General features: G+C 40.4%; 3 protein-coding genes across 3 annotated transcripts in view; all 3 read left to right on the forward strand.

Annotated features, from left to right (window-relative positions):
* Window positions 1-1,396: 1,396 nt before the first annotated feature.
* Window positions 1,397-4,994, forward strand: LOC125766174 (uncharacterized). The gene is made up of 11 exons (XM_049431893.1): window positions 1,397-1,590; window positions 1,656-1,742; window positions 1,816-2,020; window positions 2,085-2,243; window positions 2,304-2,535; window positions 2,596-2,782; window positions 2,842-3,091; window positions 3,155-3,420; window positions 3,493-4,139; window positions 4,207-4,543; window positions 4,604-4,994. The coding sequence occupies exons 1-11, from the start codon at window positions 1,536-1,538 to the stop codon at window positions 4,882-4,884; spliced, it is 2,706 nt and encodes a 901-aa protein (XP_049287850.1). The 5' UTR covers window positions 1,397-1,535; the 3' UTR covers window positions 4,885-4,994.
* A 102-nt stretch (window positions 4,995-5,096) lies between these two features.
* On the forward strand, window positions 5,097-9,490 carry LOC125766175 (uncharacterized). Its single transcript, XM_049431894.1, has 12 exons — window positions 5,097-5,502; window positions 5,568-5,657; window positions 5,717-5,918; window positions 5,990-6,157; window positions 6,224-6,318; window positions 6,379-6,530; window positions 6,659-6,842; window positions 6,904-7,153; window positions 7,221-7,489; window positions 7,552-8,150; window positions 8,211-8,541; window positions 8,607-9,490. The coding sequence occupies exons 1-12, from the start codon at window positions 5,454-5,456 to the stop codon at window positions 8,882-8,884; spliced, it is 2,667 nt and encodes an 888-aa protein (XP_049287851.1). The 5' UTR covers window positions 5,097-5,453; the 3' UTR covers window positions 8,885-9,490.
* Window positions 9,491-14,513: 5,023 nt separating this feature from the next.
* Window positions 14,514-17,973, forward strand: part of LOC125762348 (zwei Ig domain protein zig-8-like) — a 75,821-nt gene continuing 72,361 nt past the window's right edge. Inside the window, exon 1 of the mRNA XM_049424316.1 lies at window positions 14,514-15,354. The gene's annotated coding sequence lies outside the window, so the exon portion shown is untranslated. The remainder of the gene's footprint in view (window positions 15,355-17,973) is intronic.

The raw sequence follows: 17,973 nt of genomic DNA on the forward strand, positions 1-17,973 counted from the left end.
AGAAATGGTACAATCGTGTTGTTTTTCTATGTGCTATTGCATCATAATGTCAACTCGAGAGCAAACCATCATTATGAATTTGAAGAGGAAAGCATCCTTAATTAAGCTGAAGGAAGAAAACTTTCGTTCGCTTACAAATTTATGCAAAGTGAATATTTATTCATATATTAAGAGAAGGATCCACAAAAAAGAAACAGTAAGTCACCATGCTTTTCCGCAGTGCGTCCAAGCTTTGTGTGTCTCATAGCTCAAAAGTTAAGTGTTGTCTTTCTACTGGTATACAAAAGCAAAGAAATTTTCGGTAGGATCATTCGTTCGAAGCTAAACGGCAATTATTGTATTATGTAGCTCAAGCCAATTAGTGCGGCTATTACAGCTTAACATTCAGCGCCACTTTCTTTCAATACACACTATGTTGGCTTTGCGAAAACGCACAACATACAAAAGGGGCCAAATCTAGCACAAGTGACTGCAGATTTGGTTACGATTTGCTATCATTTCGAACAAAACTCCGGCAGAGGACAGAACCGTCCTTTGCAGCGAAAAATTGATACCAGAGAGCTGCAGAACGGAGACATAATTATTTACGCTCATCAATGTTGCTGTAATACCGGGAAGCGGTGGACAAAACTTTACAAACAAAAAAAAAACAAAACACACAAAAGGGAAAAATTATGCTAAATGAGTGGGCCTACCAGGGTAGCAGTGAATTAGATGCGACAAAATGGAGACCATTTAGGTGGATCGTTTGGAATGTCGTAAGCGTTTCGTAGGCTTTTCCTGTTACTGGCGACGATGGTTTGATACGGTTTCCGTAGTCAGTTGGAAACTGTCGAATGTTGCACGGCATGGTAGCAGTACAACTCAATGGATGGTGGGGAAATTTAATTGGCCAGTCTTTTGTGTACTATTCGCGTTTTGGGTTGTGTGCCGGCAAAGGTTTGGTAAAAGTTTTCAATGTACCGTACTTTTCACCAGCAACGTCGAAACCGTTGGACCTTTTCGTTTGGTTCTTTTGATGCTTATTAGACATGGTATGGTATACTTTTTGGGTTGTGTGCCTGTGTTTGGATGATGTCCTTTTTGTGCTATGGATTTGATATTGTCCATTTTAGTTTGAGTCTAGTATTTTTAAAACTATTGAATTGTTGTTGGAATTGTAACAAGCCAATTTCCTTTTATTTTTGAATGGTTTAAATTCGGACTTTATTACCTATTTGGAAACATTTGTTGTAACTTTTATTATTGCTTATGCTTGGTCGCGTATTACTTTATGCTTGATGAGGAAATAACAAGAGAGCAGTATGAAGGTTAATGAACGCACTCTAGGGGGTACGATCAGTGGCATTTCTAGTAACGCAAGAATAAAAACCGGCTCCATTCAGCTACAAATGCTACACATGATCGTGTTCTCCCGATGGCAATGAAACCTGTTTTAGCGATCGCTATCGCCAAGGTCGTTCAGCCTACGTACTTCTACGTTTCGTACGACCGTGTTACATTATCAGTGTTACGGTTGTTGCGGTGTGAGAAAGATGCAGCTCATCAGACAGACATTCGTTGTGTTTATATTGTTTCTGAATCGTTTTAGTGAGTGGTCGAATGGTAAAAATATGTTTAACTGGAATTATATTAATCAAAGCAAATGTTTACAGGTCATGGAGATCGCTCGTTTATGGCATATTTAGAGCGAAACCGGATCGAACAAGTGATGATGCCAAATGTTCGTGAATCACTAGATGGTGAGTGTTAAATAGGAGAAATTTAATATCTTCCGATGTATGATTAATTGTTTAAATTATTAACGCATTGTAGATTGTCATATGAGGTACTACAAACACAATATACCGACGCAAGAATATTCTGTTTTTGATCGGCCCCGTTTAAAGTTCCGCGAGATCCCCCATCTAGCGTTGATTGGATGGACTGGATCGGATGGAATCGTGCAATGGAACTGCATCGGAATGTTAGTGTGGGAGAATTTTGTGTTAACTACGGCTCGCTGCACTAGAAACGAAAAGTATGTGTGCGGAGGTTTGTATAATTAGATTGGAATTAGCATTTTAATTTTGTACACCATCCAGTCTCGTGGCTCCCGATGTGACGCGTATGGGAAATCCCAATCAACAAGCTGCTGGTGAAGTGCAACAGATAAAAATCGCCCAAGTTATACGGCACGCGGAGTATAGGGAGTATAGCCGGCAGCATGATATTGCTTTGTTACGATTGGAGACAAAGGTGGAGTGAGTAAAGGTGCAATGGATGCCGGTTGTGATAGAAAACTAAACGCTCCCTTTTTACAGACTGGACGCTTTAGTGGTTCCGGCCTGTCTGTGGAACAAGGAAGAGATGGACTTTCGTAACTTGGAAGCGGCACAATGGAGTGTGGTAGGATCTGAAACTGTTTCAAAAGTAACTGTTCATCCTGTATCAGTTGATTGTGATAAAGCCGTAGAAATGAGATCGCAAAGTAGCAACGATACTGTGCAGAGTTCTGATTTGTGCGTTGATAGCATCGAGACGGATTCATGTTTGGTAAATAGGATTAAAATTTTTGTGGAAGTTTCTCGTCTTTAACCTGTCTTTTTATTACAGAGTAACTCTGGTGGATTTCTTCAAGTATCGTTACACCACAATTCGAAGGTGTCTCCATTCGTCGTTGCCATCGGTTCCCCTTTCAATGGTTCCTGCGCAAAATCAAAACCTTCACTTTATACGAAAGTGTCCCCATACGTCCAGTGGATACGTTCCACGATTGAGGCTAGTGGAGAAGAGTCATGGGGTTAGTGCTAATTCAAAACCATAACAGGCGGCAGGTTTAATTGGAAATTGTTGTTACAGAGTGGAAGTTCAGAGAAGCCGAGTGTGCTCTTCGCTATGTAAACCTAAGACCCTACGAAAAGGATGTGTTGATCGGTGAAACGGATGCCAACGTGTTGGTGACGCCGGCTAGTAGACATATCGAACCGAAGTACACACATGCGATGGTGGAAATACACTTCGGATACTTTATGAACACGCAGGAATGTCATGGTCTGATAATAGACGAGGATACCGTACTGACGTTGGCCCAGTGCACCACCAAATATGGGTAACGAAAGAACCATTCCAATTTTATGAATAGTATAAAGTATAAATTTGGTGATCTTTCCAGAAAACGAGCTATGTATGTTATGTACCTGGGCAATGAGCGGAACTCTGTTGTGAAGCATTACAACCATCCGGGATATCGCGAGGGACAGCTTCACAATGACGTTGGATTATTGAAGATGAAAATGCACTTTACTTTCTTCGCATCCTTTGTACCGTACTGTATTTGGCATGGTGACGAACTTCCTGAAGGCAAGGTAGAGCTGACCGGTAATGGAAGGCGCGATCTTAACTACTTCAGCCTGCACGATAAATCTGTGGATGTGTTTGGTAAGAAATATCTTAAACTCAATTTCCACAGAAAGAAGTACATATGTGTTTGTGGTGCATTTTTCACTTTAGAGCCTCAATCTACTCAGTTGATAACACGTGCTGATGTGTTTCCTATTAAAAACTGCTCTTATCCGGAGGAGTTCTCGAGCAACTTGACACGAGGATTAACTGAGGAACATCTCTGCTTTGGCAACGAACCGTACATTGTTCCGGAAACATGTGACCAAGCGCTCGGTGGTCCAATCGGAGGACAAGTGGACAAATTGAACAAACCTTTTCGATACGCGTACGCACTGAATTTGCATGGACGAGACTGTGGGTTTGGTTGGTCTTCATTAGGCGTACGGCTCGCTGGCCATGCTAACTGGCTAAAGTCTATATTGCTACCCGACTACAGGAAAGATAGTGGATCACTACACTTCTTCCATTCGGATTTGGAAGAAAATGACACCTGCCGGCATGTAGATGGTACGGATGGACTCTGTGTGGATGTGGCAAGATGTCCCAAGATACGGTATGAATTTTCAGTCAACCGTAGGGTGGTGTTTTGTAACGCTTCTAATGTTGTTTGCTGTCCGTATGAAAATATGTTGAATGAAACAACGCCGGCTGGTCGGGAGCTGAACGAATGCGAAGATCGCTACAAGGAGGATCGTATACGTACAGGCGAAAAGTTGCTTGGATCTGGACCTGTTGGTGATGAATTTCCACATCTTGTAAGTTGCTAAACTGTTATCTTTACACACGGGATTCAGAACATTAATACAATTTCTTTCTGTGCAGGTTGCGATCGGTTGGCAGATGAATGGATATGGAAAAGTGCGTTGGAATTGCAGAGGAACCATCATTACCTCGACAGCAATTTTGACGAGTGGGAAATGTGTACAGCAACAACCAAACACACCGTCTTTTGTTCGGCTAGGAATGAATGATACAGCTCCGATGGTTGATGTGCAAGAAATAACCAAACATCCAAAGTATGATCCAGTCACTGGCAAGAACGATATAGCAGTGATTAAATTGAAGGATTCTATTGCACAAAGAGCATCAACGAAATTTCCTGCCTGTGTCTGGACCAACCAAACTCATACACCCTTCAAAATGATTCAGCTTGTGATTAGTAAGTGTCGAAGGCCGGTGAGTGAAAGTGAAGGGTATTAACCTTATTTTTCATCCACAGATGAAACGGCGGACTCTTACGTTTTCCCAACCGCTAAATACAACAAAGATTGCGAAGAATTAGTGGAAGGGATAGCCTCCAATCAACTTTGTGTTGATGTACAGCCTCCGAGCACGATCGTTTCCGAAGGAGATCCTATGTTTTGGTCTAAAACACTACAGGACGGTACGAGCATACAGTATTTGGTAGGAATTATGAGTTATGCTGCAGCAAACGACAAATCGGTGAATGTTCACAGCCGCATGTCATCGTACTTTGAGTGGATAAAGAGTGTTTTGTAGATGAACTACTTGTTTCACTGTATTACAAAAATACACCCATTTTACAATCGAATTCAATATAATGAGGAGATGGAAAAATGAAATAAACTTGATTCGTTCAATCGATCCAAGTGTGAACAGACCGTCCAACCGTAGAAAGAACTGATTATCCTGATACGTGGTAAAAATAAGCCAGAAATGGCCGACACGGCCACGGAGGTCGTTCAGTCAAGAAGAAGAAGAAGAAGAAGAAGAAGTTGTACAATGAAGTATGTCTGTTAGCTTCATATAGTATCATAATCTACAAAAAACTAGAATGCGTAAACTAGATGTGCAAACTGGTCAAGGCAATATGGGGGTGCAATACGATGATGATCCTCTTAGTTACAAAACCAGATGTCCATGAGAAAACCTTAATCAGCTAACTGGAATGTGTACAGACATCATGTTATGAAAATAAAACCGGTAATCGTTTCACTGCACTTTGCATCAATGCAATCCATAGTGTAAATATGCAATCAATACAGTGGGAGTGATAATCGTTACGACGATTGCATGATACCTTCAGTAGTAGTTTGAAGCTCGGCAAGATGCATTCGCTGATTACGATTCTGTGTTTAATTATTTGTTTGCAATTGGGTAAGCAATCATTTCTAATTTGACTAATAAAGGAATAACTAAAATAATGTTTTCTCCTTGCACAGAAATAGGAAGCGTATTGATTCCGGGAGGAGATTTAAGTGCTCCTAATATAGAGGATATAGTTTTACCTAACAGAAGGGAATCGCTAACTGGTGAGATCGCAATTAGTGTAATTTTTCCGCGTTCCATTAAACTTTGATCATGTTTTCAGATTGTTTCTTCCGTTACTTCAAATATGGTAAATCATCGATCATAAAACCTGCCTACGGGCAACCAACATACCTACGAGAGTTTGCACATATGGCAGCGATCGGATGGACGCAACCGGATAGCAGTATTACGTGGAACTGTGGTGGATCGTTAATATGGGAGAACTATATCCTAACGGCAGCGCACTGTGCGGAGGATACTCAGTTAGTAAAAGGCGAACGGCAGAGGGTTGACCAGATAACACAATGAGCTTTAAATTTGCTTATACTTTTAGAAACAATAAACCGGATGTGGCAAGATTTGCAGATTTGGATCTGTTCAACGACACAGACGATCAGTATGCTCAGCAGGTAAAGATCGTAGAGATCATAAGACATCCGGAACATAAGTTTCGGGCGCGTTACCATGACATTGCCCTCATGCGTCTGGAGCAGAAGGTTAAGTAAGTTAGGACAGTAAGAATGGTTATGAACTTTATTTTATTTATTTCTTTATGCGTATTTTACAGAGTTCATGACACTGTTGCACCTGCCTGTCTGTGGATTGATGATGAGATTCGTTTCAAAACCTTTGAAGCCACCGGCTGGGGTGACACAGGATTCGGTAAGGAATCCGATATGGAAGGCAGATAACGGAAAGGCGCTAATATTATTTATATAACAGGTGAAGAAAGGACACCGATTCTACAGAAGGTTTCTCTATCTCCGGTTGATAATGAGCGCTGTAATCAACATTATCTGAATCTCCGAGGATTGCGAGACGGTTTGCATACAAATCAGTTGTGCGCTGGGGATGCTCGTATGGACACATGTCCGGTAGGTGTCTGTGTGTTATGTTTATGAGATAGTGTTGAAATAAGTTCTACCAGGATGTATATCATAGGAATTGCGATGAAAAATGTGTCTAAAAGTAAATATTGCAAGAGTTCTATTGCTTGTTTTAGGGTGACTCCGGAGGCCCGTTGCAGGTTAAGCTGCTCCACAACACCCGCATTACCCCGTTCCTTGTCGGAGTGACGTCATTCGGGACTGCGTGTGGTTTATCTGTGCCAGGAGTTTATACAAGAGTAGCTCCTTACATACCATGGATTAGGAGCGTGTTAAGCGATCGCGGTGAAAATGCGACAGGTTAGTTTTGTGTCAATCGGTGTGCAAACTGAAGACAATTTACCCATTTTAATTGCTACAGAATGGAAGTTTCAACCACAGGCGTGTGCGTTACGCTATGCACAGTACCGTGAATACGAACCGAGAGTTGTTCTATACAAAGAGAATGGACAAGAGTCGGTGGATCTATCTGAAGCTCATCTGTTTAACGAAGCATCCGAACAGTTGGTATCAATACATTGGAATGACACAGACGATCGGAAGGAGTGCTTTGGTGTGATAATAGACGAAAGTACAGTGGTTACTCTTGCCCGATGCACAACAAAGGAAGGGTATTTTTATGTTCCATTTGGTGCGATGTTGTATAAAGCGAATAGATTAACATTATGTCTTTTGCAGAAAACAGCCATCTTATGTGACATATCGAGCAAATGAGACAAATGTAGTTACTCGCTCCTATATGCATCCCAATTGGACCGAAGGTTCGCTTTATGGAGATGTAGGACTACTCAGACTGAAGGAACCAATTCAGTTTTCTTCGGATTTTACACCTGCCTGCATATGGGAACGGGATGACTTACCTGATCCCGAATTTGAAGTATCTGGTCGTGGATTGCTAGAGCTCAATACCATCTACGTGGATGAAGATCCTTTAGAGACAAGCGCTTGTAAGTTGGTTTTATGTCACATTCAGCACATCACCTTAACATGACCGAAACTTCCGTTACAGATCTTAATCGTACTGTCGAAGTGCTCGGTGTGGTGCAGTTCCACAACGGTACGAACTGTACTGCATTACCTGGTTTGTTAGCGGCAGAACATCTTTGTTTCGGAGAAGTGTCGTTCCTTGTTCCGGGTACTTGCCAACAAGCACCAGGAGGTCCGATACAGCGTGAAATTATGCGATCCTCCCGCAGCTTAATGTATGTGTACGCGTTGAACCTTTTCGGTCGTGACTGTGGCTATGGAGAATCGGCTGTAGGTGTGCGATTGGCTTCCCATATGCCATGGATGGAGTCGATCCTGCTACCAAGAACAGACGAACAAGCCGACCCAACTGAACCATTTATATTTTTAAACCCTGATCTGGAAGAAGGGGACACTTGTACTGTTGACAGTGGCACTGGAAATGGTGTGTGTACCAGTGCGGTCAATTGTCCCATCATGATGTATCGCTTCCGTCAGAATCAACCGGTGAGATTTTGCCAGGCGGGATCATTGTTGTGCTGTCCGCGTGAGTACATTCGGAACGAAACGGATGCGGAATGGAGAGAGATAGAAAGCTGTGTAAACAATCCGATTTTTGCAGAAGATCTTAACCGACATTTGGTTGGTTCATCTGGAACGTTTTGTTGTTGCGTACATTATATGTAAGTGCTCTATCTGCAGGTAACGGTTCGTTGGATGGTCGGACAAGAGACGCGTGGTTGTATCGGGACAATGATCACTAGCAGAACCTTTTTGGTAGCTGCCAGTTGTCTGGATGATGGAATTATTGAAATGTATGTACAACTGCAACTTATTGAACTCTCAACGGAAATATTGATGGCCGTAGAGAAGCTGATAGTACACCCAGAGTACGATAGTTCAACAAAGCGGCACAACATTGCACTGGTATCCACTTTTAATCGTACTGAAACATACTTCGGAAAGGTGCCAGTATGTCTCTGGAGCAACGCAACCCATACACCATTTTATCTTCAACAAATTGGTGTGGCAGGTAGGTTATCATTTCATTCGGAATTTAAACTAAAAACTGTAACATATTTATTCCCTTGGATATAGAACAAGAAGAACTGACAACATCATTTGCCTTCACAAAGTTCAACACTGACTGTGATCGTAAGTTTGGAAGGACTCTGGCATCGCATGAATTGTGTTTGGATGTAGAACATCCCGAGGATAGATTTGTAGTTGATGAAGGTTCACCTGCGTTCTGGACACAGCAGGGATCCGTCAACTACCTGGTTGGTATTGCTAGTCACAGTGCTCCAAACGATAGTAGTGTGTTCATGCACACGCGTATAGCACCGTATGTATGCTGGATTAAAAGTGTCTTGTGAGATGTGGTTGGTAGGGTAGATATCCTGACTTCAAACGGAGGAATTTGAAAATAAAGGATCTATTTCATCAAGCAACACAAAGCGACGAAACCAGTTGCATGCTCAGTTAGACTTACTAAAATACAAAAAGAACCCAGGCAGCTGAGCACTACAGGTCTGCAGTCAAATGTTGAACACTCGTATTTTTGGGCATATTATTGTCAACTGCAAGTTGTTGCATTAATTCAAAGGTTATAAAAAAATATATGTTGTCAAATTATTTCTGATAGTTAGCTGTATATCCATCACTTTTAACATGATCCGTTGATTTCCTTTCATGCAATAAGTTTTCATTGTTTTTACGAGCAAACTTTTGCATTGTTTCCCATCTTTCTTTGTTGTCAATCACAGGCGGAAACAGATTTCCATAGAAGATAATAAAAACGGTCGGTCACGCCTAATGTTGTTATCATTGTGAATTAGAGCTGAACGGAAGGGAACAAAGCTCATGTTTCGATTTAGAATCGCTTACCACTCTCTTTCTATCAGATGGTTTTACTTTTGCTCCTCCGTAGGGCAGAGCATATGTAGTTACGAAACAAACAAATAAAAAAATCCTGAAACTTTCTTGCCGAGTTTTTCCATAATGTGTACAGCTATACAACTTTCAGCATGATATCAACATCCGGGCGTATATCCGGGTGGACGCTAATTGATTTCTTAGTATTGTGATTACTTGCAACGATTTACAACGCTTTTGCCTTTCATTCGATTTCCGTCGAGATATCGTTCAGGAGATAGTTGTAATGCTCATGCAGATGATACGGATACGATAAAGAACACTCAAATGGTTAAACTAATTGAATAATAAATAGAATTACAGTGGAAGGATAAAATACAACAATCTGACATGGAGTGTGAAGGAAACTGGAACACAGAACGGGATACACTAATGAACTCAATCGAGCGACATAATTCACCATAATGGCTGGAATCGTGAAGATGGGAACAATCGAAGAAGGTTTCATTTTTTTCGCTAGAATACAAATAATTTCTCGATTGAGAGGAAGTTTCTTTTTACCGTTTGTAGCCTTACTGAAAATATAGTTTGATTGCAGAGTAATATCATTTTGCCGTTGTCACCCGGAAGCAACGCCGAGCACCCAGAACAGCAGGTGTAACGATAGACTGCGTACGTAGCGGAAATTAATGCCACCAAAACCCACCAACTGTCCGGAACTGATGTGTTGGTGCTTCCGAGTGGCGTAAGTAAATTTTCTCCCCTACCGGTTTGGTGCATTCGGGACGGGCAACTTTAGCATGTTCTGTGAGCTTTGCGGAGAGGACTTCGACGACGGTAGAGTGCTGGAAGAAAATTAGATAAAACAACAAACTCGCACTGCCGCCCAAGTGAAGGTGGCGTTTCGTTTACTCTGCTGTTTCTTGGAGTGATGCTGGCGGCTTACACACTTGCTGTTGTGACAGTGTGTGCCGTCGTTTGGATGATGACAGGAACGTTCAAGGTTTTCCTCCAAGAAGGAATAGTTTATGGTGGAAATATAATTACATACGTTGATAAACATGTTTAGCAGCACTGCTTTTTGCTGTGGGAAATGTGCGTACGTAGTTAGTTTTGCCGGGGAGACTTGTTAGATTGTGTGATTGGTAAATGAATTATTTAATTTTCAATTTTTACATATAACAGTACAGAAGCATACGAAATTGTTAAACAATTTTAAATAATTTTTTTTCTTTTTCAAGCAATATTTTTTTATTTAACAAATATTAAAGCTATCAATGGTTGCACGCAAAAAAAAACTCCTTAAATGTTAACTTTTTACGACAGAAAAAATCCATAGTACCATTTTGTAAATCCTGTTAAGTAGACACATGTAACATGTGGCACTAGAAAGCGCACCGGTAATTCAATATGTTTCATTGATTGTAGGAAAGAAATCAAACCATCACTTGAGGAGTGTACATTTTGTTTTGCTGGAAGGCACGATGGTTATTTTTATCATCATGAAGTATTAGGAAGGCAAGAAAGGACAACAAGAACTGCTCACGAAACGAACGCGCCAGGAAGACGCACGTGTCTATAAGTGCCTTCTTAAAAATTTGCCAAAAAACGAGACACGTTCTGAAGTTATTTCTCTCGTTACGTTTGCGAACGTTTGGCAGTGGTAATTAATGTACACTGTGCAATACGGCACTTACTTACCTTTGGTGTTTGTTGTGTGTCCGTGTGTCTGTGAGAGACAATTTAAATTGAAATGATTCAAAGCAGATGCTCATTTTCAGTAATAAGGCTTTTCGTAGGCTCGCTGTCTATAAATCTAGCTTTAAAAGAAATGAACAAACTTACTTCCATTCTAATTACACTTTAGCAGCGAAATCTGGCAAGACAAGGATGTACAGATATTTAATTTTCGCATTATGTATTCCATTCTCTGGTTCGTTTAGCTCGTTGTTGGTGGAACTGGTAAACTTTGAAATGAAGCTTTATCAATTGGTCACATTGGAAATGCGAACAGCCCCATATCTTAATGTTTGCAATCACTCTGCGTCAATATTTGCAGAGTAATCGATCAAACCCGTCGATGAAAAGTCCTACTGGATGGAATATGCTACAGGAAGGTTTAAATATGCGAAGTGTGGACCTTGTGAGCTGTTGTATTTTAAACTGTGTTGTATTTAAATTTACTCAATTGTAGTGATTTATTTGGTTGAAGATTTCTTTTGAGTTTTTAATTAATATTGAAATATAACACATATTTTAGGCATTAAATAAGAACGAAATATTTCCACACAGTTGAATCTTTTTTAATATGTCGCTGATACCAGGTTTATGACCTTAAGTGTGAGCTATTGAAATCTCCAATATCTGCATTGAGCTCCGAAGAATCAATATGGCTTGATTAGTGTTAATTGTGCCGCTATGCTACAGCTACAGCTGTCTATCTATCGATGCGGTGTTCACCGTTCAAATAGACTGCTCGTCCGGGTTGGATGTTGGTTGAATAATTGATCAAAACCCAAGCGGATACAACCATTCACCTTTCGGTTCCATCATCCAGCAGCACCAGAAGTTGGTTTAATTATTTGGCGTCAATCATTTATGCATCAGCAACGCGTTGATCGGAAACGCTGTTTGGTGCGATTTTCGATGCAACATTTCTGTCGATAAACTTCTTGACCCGGTGAGAGGAAAATCAATTCCGGTACTTCATTCACTTGTTCTCGAACGGTTCCTTAACGGTTGGCACCATATGCCATTTGAATGAACTGTCGAGCGTTTGATGCGAAGCTCGAAACAAGTTTCCTCAGTCATAAGAATAGAGGGTGTATTCCCTCGACGGCGCGATCAATTGACATTCAATACCCATGGTTTGGCTTTTCTCACCACATTTAGGCGTGTTGGATGTTTTCACCATCGAAAACCGGGAAGCCATCAAACACACGCCTGGTATGTAGCTTTGACGTCAAGCACAGACGAAATGGGCCACTGTGTTACATCTTCTTCAGTGATGAGCAGAATCAGCTCATGCAATGCACGTCGTTGTACTTTATGACCTTAAGGTACGGCTCGAGCCGTCCGAGGGTTACGAACGGGAGGAAAAAGGGTACGTGAAAAGAAAATCGACCCATCCTGACGATGATTGCCGACGTCGTTTCGTGTGCTGTATCTGCTTATTGCATGTTTTTGTTTTGCTCTGTTTATAGTTTACGATCCTCAGTACTGGTTGGTGTTGTCAGGGAAAGTCATAAAAATCGACGTGCTGTATGACAAAAGGGAAACGGTACTGTAAATGCGACTAACTGAAATGTACATGGTACAACTCTTTTGAAGGTTTAAGATGATTCATTTTTGGTTGCATTTCTGTAAATTCCAATTTAATTTTAAAGTCTTTAGTACGTTAGTTTTTTTTTTAACTTTTTTAAAAATATGTTTATAGATATTAGAGGAAGCAACATGAAGGAAAGAGTTGCCCTTTTTTCACTTAATATTTGTATTAGTTTTGGATTTTTGATATGCAATGGCGTGAAATTTTGCCCATATTTCTCAAGTTCAACTACCTAGAATAGCTAAGAAGAAAACTTTAACAATATTCTTTTATTTTCAAACTACCAATACGAGCTTCTTAAAACTTCTACCATCATCATGACGATGTGACGCGTCGTTGCGTTTTGTCACCGGGAAAACAGCTCGTCGTAATGTTTCTGCTCTCCCTCACTCTATCTCTCTCTCTCTCTCCTTGTACACAAATATATACAGATGTAGTAGTTCCGGTTGTTTTATAACTGTTGGAGTTTCGGTTTTATTTCCCTTCATGCACTATGTCGCGCGAGAGCATTTCAAACTCCAAACCATACACACATGGTAACAAATCGAAAGAAATAAAACTAAAATCAAGAGCAAGTTGTTCTTTGGGTCGACCAAGGGGACGACCAAACATTTGCCCTTTTGTGATCCACGCTTTCCCTTTCACCCTTTTTCCCTCAAGCGTTCACATTCGCTCGTTCTGGGTTTTGTATCCGTCGTCACAAAAAGTAGCCCCACCATTAACGATGCATACATGCAACCATGCATTTGAATACAAACTTATCTACGTTGCACATGAAACGTGTACATCTTGTTTATTTTATAGCGCACGAAGAACTGTATCCCATCGGTCACAGGATGCGATGAGAAATGGGTGTAGAGGTATGTGGGAAAAGGGTACATTGGGGCCCCATTTTGTATGGGTTGAATTAAGACTTTTAGCACAACTCTTCAACATAATTCCCTCATGAGTAAGCCCTAACTCGTGGTACACACTCGGGTGCCGAGTTCAGTTAGTTTCATGCGGGATTCTTTTGTATTGCTAAAAATCCCATAAAACCAACGTTAGCAGATAGGAATAGCAGTGAAAGGGGTGCGTGAGCAAAAGTGTTCGGTAGGTAAAATTCTGCAGTCGGGTCAGTCACGTGCGTGTAGAATTCAGCAATAACAAAAAACAACTCATTGAATATAATGCTGAATAATGTTAAAGCTCGGACACAACGTTTAAAACACCGTGGACCACAGATCGAAGCTCTCACCGGGTGGTACACATGGAGTTCCATTTCGCAGAGGTGCAAAATACACAATTTACAGTGCCGGAGAGTGTTTTTAGATGGGTGAAAAAGTTATTGGATAGGCATAATACCCACGAGTCATATCGCTGTTGGTTTGGTGTACAAAATTTCGCACATTTGAGCAGCACACAACCTAATCTGTTTGGATGATGGCGTTTCTTTCACGTCCGTTGTGTTGGTGGTGTGTGCCGGAATGTGATCAGTTTGGTTCAGATGATGCTGATGGTATCTTTCGGCGTGGAGCGTTGATGAATATACAAGTTAATAATGTTGTTTATACTTTTTTACGACACTGTTGCTAATTTTATGTGATTATTAATACGTGTAGAGACACAAGAAGATATGCAAAGGGAATGACGGTGGTAGTAGTTTGATAAGGCTCCGCATTAAGGCATTAGAAACTATCGGTAAGTAGATTGGATAAGTTTGCCCGAGGCCGCTATGTGACCTACTACACGATATGCATTTTAACGGAGGGTTTTTGGTAGTTGGTGTTCGTGAAAGCATGCAACGCAAATAGGTTAGTTCAAATTGGATTCATTGCCACGTCACATTTTGTCGTAACCTAACTAAGCCTCACAGTTTTGTTTTCGATTAGTCGTTGTTAAATCTTAAAAGAAATTTTATTGGCTAAAGAATGATAAATTGCTATTGGCTCTGATTCATTTATTCTACTTCAAACAGAATGTTGACTGTTTACATTGATGTTGCTTCTTCCGGTTCATTATTGGCTTTGAACAATAACATTCACAGATGAAAAACAAACAGTCATCAGTCAGCATCCTCTCTGTGGATCTCGACCTTTTCTCATTTGTAGAATATGCTGCAAGAGAGCACTCAGTAAAGCACTTACCTTTTAAAACGTAAACAAACGCTTCTTGTCTCGCTTTAAACGCGTGAGTGTCATATTGAGTGGTTGAGTGGAAATTCTATTCAGAGAATGCGTGGTTTTGACCTTGGGTAAGCAATTACTGATGAAAAGCGGGGAAGGTACTCTCAATTGTGCTTTCAATTTGACACTCAGAGTGGGTTATAATGTGTACGCTTCGATGTATCATGAGTTTACTTATATGAGAGCCAGATTGTTCACACATCAGTAGCACAATCACAGCAGAGACGAAGCTGTTACGGAACCGGAAATGCTATGACATTTTGTCGTCCTATTATTAATCTCACCACGAAGATCGTTACAATCGGTTGGTGCGAAAAGCATTCTTTGTAGGAAGTTTAGGAGATTATCTCATTATTGTATTGACTCCCAGCAGGTTTCAACGCAGAATTTGGTTGGTGTGAGTGAATAAGTGTACTGGGAAGTGTTATGATTAAAGAATCCGGGGCGTGGAACGGGAGACCTTGGTAATTGAATTAGACAGGTACCATTGTTCGGGCGGCCGGGTTGTTATGCTTTATTTGACTGGATGCGAGATGCATATTAGTTGAACGAAACTAATTATGATGATAATGTGTTTATGAAAGATGTATTCTACATAATATGAATCTCATATCGCTAGGTTTGTTCTTGTGCTACCTCTAATGATTTCGTTTGAATCTGTTTGTGTATTAACAGCGTTTGTTTACTAGTGCTTTGAATACACTTATGATGAAGTGAATTTAAGTTGATATTGTTCAAACGCTCAAGGAAACATGTTACTGTCTGCCAGTCGCTGGTAGGAAACTTTATGACATAGTTTAAAGAGGTCAACAGTGGAGTTAGCGAGGTGTATGTATCTGTGGTTATTAGTGCGGTTACTGTAGTGCGGATTAAAACTGTCCGACAAAGCATACCGCACTTGATGCCGTTCGTTTACCAAACACATCGTGAAACATCAGGTGATGGTTGAGGTTCTTGTTTGTATATTATTAAATTCTGAGTGAGTTCTTTAGTGTGTAGGTCACGGACAGTGTCTGTTGCGTTAATTGACAATTTGTGTTGTGGTCAGGAACAGAGCCTGCAAGCAACGATTGCAAAACCACATTATGCTACGTACAACATAGCAAGATATTCTGTATGCTTTTTTATGGATAACTGTGTAGTGATAAACTTCTGTTTAAATGATGTATTATAATGTATAATTTGTATATAATAAACTCTTTGAGAATGGCGGTAAAATACTTACATTAAACATTATCCCAAGCTAGGCGCCTCCATCGCTTGACATAAAGTACTGGGCGTCTCCATCAGAAAATATGAACACTAAACGGTAATAAATGGTTTTGAAAGTTTTTTCGAAAATTTATGTTTTCAGCAAAAAAAATCTTGTTCATTTTTTCAATGAATTTGCTTTTTGAGGGCATTTTGAAAATGTTATTAAGGTGTTATATACGCAAGATGGAAAGCACTTTGCACCTTTTCAAGCAAAGTCGGATCCATAAAAAGGAGCGTATTCCCACAGTGAAGAGAAGTGTGTTTTATGATCCAATTTGTTGACAAATGTCTTGCATGCTACAGCTTTCAAGTATCAGTAGCGCAGAGCACTGATGGACAATATTATTGTTTCGTTTGAAGCTTAAATATTTTGATGGAAACCGCCCAATAGACAAAGCGAAACGTTTGGCTGATTCCGTAGAATAACAAAATGAAATTTATCGGACGCACAACACCAGAAAGAATGCTGCAAGAACTTGAAAGCATTTTGGAGAAGCTTCTTATCGTATGTTTTTAGTAAGGACATACCTCCTGTGTCATTTTTGAGCAGCGAAATTGGGGTCGCTGGCAATGGTAATGGTAAGAACACTTTCAACAAGTGCCAGTAGGACGGATAAATGGGAAACAAAATTCTAGGCGCCGGTGAAAATGATTGCGAAAAAAATTACAAGCATCAGTGATTAAACCTATTGAAGTGGGTTTCATTGTTTTTTTTTTGGGAGGCTTTTATATTTATAGACCGTAAATAAAGTTTTGAAGGAAGGCGTAAAATTCTAAAATGCCCATGAAAAGAGCATACGAAAAGGGAATACGGCGGTATAACGACGGGAGCGTGCTTATGTTTCCGTGGGTTAATTCGGTTGATCTGCGGTTGTTTATTGTGATTTTTAGCACCATTTGATGGAGATCCATTACATTTAATGAGAAGTTTTGTATAACATTGTTATAGACGTCCAGCTGAGGGATGCTTTTATAACCTTCTCCGTATGCTTTCCTTATGCAAAATCGTCGAAGTAAGTTAAGATACACACATCCTGGCAATGAAATTAGTGTTTTATAGTACTAGGTAGATAAGATAATAGGTATGATTTATTACAGATGACTTTACTGAAGGATTTTTTATAGGAACAAATGATAGGAGATGATAGCAAATGTCACTCAAAATTTAATTATTCTTCAATTTTTTATTCTGTGACCAGATTAGTCGAATTGATGTCCTTCATTTTACCCACACATTTCTTTACAATGGCACACGACTGAAAATGTTTGGTCCAAAAAATCTACGAACATTTCATAGTGTTTCACCGGTGAATTTTCACCCATGCACGTGCTCTGAAAAGAAACGGCTCGATTTTGGACTAAATTGATCCTCCAGCCTGTTGGATGCCGCCACTTCAAGTCAGAAAGTTCGCTGGTGCTGTTATGTGGTGCCCAGCTAATGGTGCAGAAGATAATACGTTTCTTCGGTGGAAATTCTTCGTAACAACACCGGATCTCTCCGATCGGGCGGTAAGAATTTCAATTTTCCCATCACCGCAACGTCTAGACAGAATAAGCAATCTTTTGAAATACCACCAGCCCGGGGTCCGTTACGTTCGCATGAGAAAGCTTCCCATCGATTACCGGTTTGGTTTTATGGCACTTAGTTAAGCCGCGAAACCACACAGCACACGTCGCTCAAGTACACCGCTGGTATGGTTTGATAGTGTTTTTCGTAAGTATGTACAGTTTATCCGTTTTCCTTTTTTAATGTAAATCGATGGCAAACGGTTGAGATTTTGCAGCGCCAGAAAGTGATTCAACGTGTAACAAAACACGTCTGGCGAATGGAAATGGTTGTGCTATA

This window comes from Anopheles funestus, chromosome 2RL (genome assembly GCF_943734845.2).
Source record: "Anopheles funestus chromosome 2RL, idAnoFuneDA-416_04, whole genome shotgun sequence".
In the NCBI taxonomy this organism is placed as follows: domain Eukaryota; kingdom Metazoa; phylum Arthropoda; class Insecta; order Diptera; family Culicidae; genus Anopheles; species Anopheles funestus.

What these genes read in the sequence shown, in the direction of transcription:
- LOC125766174 (XM_049431893.1), top strand. Translation starts at nt 1,536, where the DNA reads ATGCAGCTCATCAGACAGACATTCGTTGTGTTTATATTGTTTCTGAAT. An exon ending in ATTGTTTCTGAATCGTTTTA is followed by an intron (nt 1,591 to 1,655) that starts GTGAGTGGTCGA and finishes AAATGTTTACAG; the next exon opens with GTCATGGAGATCGCTCGTTT. An exon ending in CAGTGCACCACCAAATATGG is followed by an intron (nt 3,092 to 3,154) that starts GTAACGAAAGAA and finishes TGATCTTTCCAG; the next exon opens with AAAACGAGCTATGTATGTTA.
- LOC125766175 (XM_049431894.1), top strand. Translation starts at nt 5,454, where the DNA reads ATGCATTCGCTGATTACGATTCTGTGTTTAATTATTTGTTTGCAATTG. An exon ending in CAGAAGGGAATCGCTAACTG is followed by an intron (nt 5,658 to 5,716) that starts GTGAGATCGCAA and finishes TCATGTTTTCAG; the next exon opens with ATTGTTTCTTCCGTTACTTC. An exon ending in CTGGGGTGACACAGGATTCG is followed by an intron (nt 6,319 to 6,378) that starts GTAAGGAATCCG and finishes TTTATATAACAG; the next exon opens with GTGAAGAAAGGACACCGATT.